General features: G+C 44.7%; 1 protein-coding gene across 1 annotated transcript; it reads left to right on the top strand.

Moving 5' to 3' along the window:
• The first annotated feature begins 1,190 nt into the window (after nucleotides 1-1,190).
• On the top strand, nucleotides 1,191-3,565 carry LOC111970784 (olfactory receptor class A-like protein 4). The gene is made up of 4 exons (XM_023997538.2): nucleotides 1,191-1,466; nucleotides 1,833-2,096; nucleotides 2,816-3,070; nucleotides 3,353-3,565. Exons 1-4 carry the CDS (start codon nucleotides 1,191-1,193, stop codon nucleotides 3,563-3,565), a joined length of 1,008 nt encoding a protein of 335 aa, XP_023853306.2.
• The last annotated feature ends 948 nt before the right edge of the window (nucleotides 3,566-4,513 follow it).

Raw genomic sequence — 4,513 nt, 5'->3', positions numbered from 1 at the left:
TTTTCCTCTTTCAGGAAGAAAAGAGGGAGTCGTAGTGATGAGGAGAGTGACTCAGTCCATTTCTCCTGACAGAAGAAGATAGGGAAGAAGCACTGTCGTACTCTGTTCCATACGGGCTACATTTTTGAGTCTCAGCTCTGAGACTAACTTCTCTCTTGGTTGCAGACGAAGTCGCAGTGTCTCTTCACCTTCATACTCCATCTCTCTCGCCCACCACCAGAAAATAAGTTGCAGGGATAGAGGGAGAGAAAGAAAGGGAAAAAGAGAGGGAGCGTCGGAGTGAACTTGAGAGGGAGAACGAGCGGGTAAGAGGAAGGAGAGATGAATACTCACATTGAATATAGCTGTTGTCAAGGAAGAGCTATGAGAGTTACTGTAAATGGCCTATAAAACAGCACATCATGAACCAAATACAAGCCAGATTCTTACTTTCCAATGTTTTCAATTTTGTACATTGCTTGTATTACATTATAATTTGGGAAACTATGCTCTAAGATCATTGTCTGAACAATATTTTTGAAATAAAATAATTTTGGATGACCTTGCCTTGTTTTATGAATGGCATCAAGTGATTACTTCCTATTCAGCACCACAACCAAACACAACTCCCCCCTCCTCCCTGGGGAAGCTAGTGTGGCATCCTAATTAACCTAGCTGCTAAGGTGGCATGTTTCAATTAGACTAGCTGATTAATCTCTCCTGTTCCGTGTATATGCACTCTCAGCTCCTGGTAGCTAAACTCTGAAACACCCACATTCCCATGGGTGTAGTGTACCCCTGGTCTAGCATTGATTGGTTGGGTAACTAGGGAAATGCCCTTTGCTGTGATTTTAGGTGGATGGGTAAGGTAGGAACTACTTTGTATTTGTCTGGTGTCCATGGTGATTTTACATTGGTAGTTCTGTGGGAGGTTGGGCTTGTGTTCAATGCTACAGAAAGAGTGAGTGTTTATGAAAGTGTACCTATAATAGATGGGCAGCAATCAATATCTATTTTGCTGTGCATTTGTATCTATGAACAAGAGTTGTTCATATTTGGAATAAAACATCTAGCAGTGGATTAGAGGCTGCAGACATTTACTGAAATATAACTACTCTTAGAAGAAACTGGGAAAACTGGGCCCTGGATTAGGATGCAAAGAAACTGAAGAGTATTCGACCCAGAACTCTAACTCTAATTCAGTAGCTGAGATGGAGACCCCAATGCCGGAGTTGAGAGATGAGGAGCCAGTGGGGATGGGTCTCGGTGTCAACGGGTATCCCTTCCAGAACGCCCTCTACATAATCTTGGTCCTGCTGGGTATTGTGGGTAACGCCACGGTGGTTGGCGTAATTAGTGAGAGCGTATTCAGAGACCCCAGTGGAGGACGTAACTCAGACATCATCCTGATAAACATGGCCCTCTCCAACCTTCTCCTTTCTCTGCTGAGGAACATCCTGCTGGTCATCTCTGACCTGGGGCTGGAGGTAAGGAGCTGGATGGGAATGTGACAGGAGTCGGGCACTGTGGTAGGGGGTGCCATGAAGAATGAGGGCTGTATGTGAGTGCTTGAGACAATGGGGAGGCAAGTATGGAAAGTGTGTGGTTTGGGCTTAAAGTAACAGGGTTGTAATTTGGAATTTGAGATATTGGAGGGATTTGAGCTGGTCTTTGAGGAATGGTAGTTTAAAATGTAAGGGTTATGGAGGGTGGTGTGGCTGTAACTAGAGATATGCCATGTGAAAAGAAAGCAATCAGACAATATACCATGCCATACTTATAATAAGAGCATTGTTCAGGTCGGCACTATAGTGTACACACACATAAAACCTCACACTCAGCTCTCTCTCTAGCTGAACTCTTCCAGAGACGGGTGTCACGTCCTGATGGGGGTGTGGGTGTGGCTTCGCTCAGTCAACGTGTGGTCAACACTCTTCCTCAGTGCTTTCCACTTCCAGACACTGAGGCGCGTGGCCCCTCCCTCACGGACTGTTCACGGGCCCCGCAGACCCTCCAAGACCCTTCTGATTAGCCTGGGCCTCATCTGGTATCTCAACCTGATCTACGCTATACCTGCACACATCTACTCTACCAAGGGGAACAAGAACAGCACAGAGGTAGGACCCTGATATAATAGAAGCACAGAGGTAGACAATAGGTGATGTGTATTTTCTAAGTTGTGGGAAACTATCTAAAAAACCTTCTCCGTCTTATCTCAAATCAAATCACATCAAATGTATTTATATAGCTCTTCTTACATCAGCTGATATCTCAAAGTGCTGTACAGAAACTCAGCCTAAAACCCCAAACAGCAAGCAATGCAGGTGTAGAAGCACGGTGGCTAGGAAAAACTCCCTAGAAAGGCCAAAACCTAGGAAGAAACCTAGAGAGGAACCAGGCTATGAGGGGTGGCCAGTCCTCTTCTGGCTGTGCCGGGTGGAGATTATAAGAGAACATGGCCAAGATGTTCAAATGTTCATAAATTACCAGCATAGTCAAATAATAATAATCACAGTAGTTGTCTAGGGTGCAGCAAGTCAGCACCTCAGGAGTAAATGTCAGTTGGCTTTTCATAGCCGATCATCAAGAGTATCTCTACCGCTCCTGCAGTCTCTAGAGAGTTGAAAACAGCAGGTCTGGGACAGGTAGCACGTCCGGTGAACAGGTCAGGGTTCCATAGCCGCAGGCAGAACAGTTGAAACTGGAGCAGCAGCACGGCCAGGTGGACTGGGGACAGCAAGGAGTCATCATGCCAGGTAGTTATCTCCATCCCCATCTCCCCTCATTTCCTCTCCTCTCTGCTGTCCTCTGTCTCCTCTACCCTCTTCCCCTCCAGACCCTGATGTTGGTCAGCAGCACCACACGCCCCCTGCTGGGCTGTGTGTGGAACTTCCCCTCCAGCTACGATACCCTGGCCTACACCACCACCTCCATGGTGATCCACGAGATCCTGCCTATCATCCTGATGGCCATCACCAACCTGGGCTCACTCTACACACTCTACACCCACGGCAGGACCCGCAACCCAGCACACATGGCCCAGGACGCGCCCATCATCAAGAGGATACCGGCTGAGAGACGGGCTGCCAAGGTAAGAGAGACTGGAGGGGATTCAGAATGATGGCTTGTTGTGTGTGGCCTGCCGCCTGCTTATTGTGGACGGAAATAAGTACAACATGTGATTTGGACCTGTAACATTGTTATTGTCATAAAAAATGAGGAATGTGAAAAAAAAATGATCCTGGTGTTTTCAATAAACAGTGTTTTTATAGAGAATGTGTGTGTATCTTTTATGACCGTCGTGCTAAGAGAGGACGAAAACAGGTAAATAGTTTCACAGTATTTTCTTTCCTTACCTTCCCTCTCTCGCCAGGTGATTCTAGCCCTCACCATCCTCTTCATTGTGTCTTGGGGAACTAGCATCATCTCTATCAACTACTTAAACTACAATAAAGGATCTTCAGACAGGTTTCTCCCGGTAATAGCTCGCTTTGCCAACAGCATCTTCATCGCCATTTCGCCCATCGTGCTGGCAGTGGGTCACCGACGGCTGCGTGCTGTCGTTAAGTCCTTTCTTACTCACTGACAGGTCCCACACCCTGACACACACTACAACTGACATTATGGGGAAGCCAGTGGAAAAATATTATACTTCCCTTCACATAGCCTAATAAGAAAGTAGACGTACATGTTTGTTGACATTCCTCTAACCATTGGCAAAAATGATGAGGCCATCTGTGCTCTTTTAAGGTACTTACTACTTACTGAGCAGTATATTTTCCAGGTGTGTAGGAGTCAAAATAAGAATACTGGAAGAGATGGAGGATCGCACACTGTCGAAAAAAAACTAAACATCCAAAACCGAGGCTTGAATGTTTATTAAAATATCATGGTGCCCAAAAAATCAGAGTGCAAGAAAGTGCATAAATGAAAGTGAAAACAAAACACAAACGTTTCGGCCTCAGGTCATCATCAGTTTAACCATTGGCAACCATTTTGATCCTCTTGGGCAGACTGTTTTAACATGGCACTATGAGAGTCAAACCCATTCATTTATTATTTATCACAATTTCTAAGAATGTATTGATCACTGAGGAAGACCACTGTTTGTTTGTCAGTGAGCTTACATGAACACAATTTATTTCTGGCAACCTGCCCTTTTGTGAGCGACAGAATGTTTTTGATGTATAGACTGTACGTGAAAGGGAACTCCTATCTATAGATAGTTGTTACATGTTCTGTCTTGTTTGCTCTTTAAAAAACAGTCAAATTAAAGGACTTTATTTGTACCATCTCTCAATCTCCGAGACAGTTGATGCCAGAGGCTCATCTACATGAAGCTCATTGAGAGAGAGTGAACAGTCCAACAGGATCTGTCTTTGCATAATGTGAGAGCTTATCACAATATTTCAACACTCCAGATCTTAAACATTCCATTACTTTAAATGTTCTTAGGTATTTATTGGATGGGTTATTACTTATAACAGGGTTTGTATATATATGTGGACATTTAAAACACAGAATGAGGGGAAGG

Source organism: Salvelinus sp. IW2-2015, linkage group LG11, assembly GCF_002910315.2.
Source record: "Salvelinus sp. IW2-2015 linkage group LG11, ASM291031v2, whole genome shotgun sequence".
NCBI classification, from domain to species: Eukaryota; Metazoa; Chordata; class Actinopteri; order Salmoniformes; family Salmonidae; genus Salvelinus; species Salvelinus sp. IW2-2015.
The sequence above is the reverse complement of the archived record's forward strand: the minus strand, read 5'-3'. Positions and strand labels throughout refer to the sequence as shown.

Bases quoted from the DNA above. Each gene is read 5' to 3' on its own strand.
- LOC111970784 (XM_023997538.2), top strand. From the start codon at position 1,191: ATGGAGACCCCAATGCCGGAGTTGAGAGATGAGGAGCCAGTGGGGATG. The intron at 1,467-1,832 runs GTAAGGAGCTGG...CTCTCTCTCTAG, and splicing joins TCTCTGACCTGGGGCTGGAG to CTGAACTCTTCCAGAGACGG. The intron at 3,071-3,352 runs GTAAGAGAGACT...CTCTCTCGCCAG, and splicing joins CTGAGAGACGGGCTGCCAAG to GTGATTCTAGCCCTCACCAT.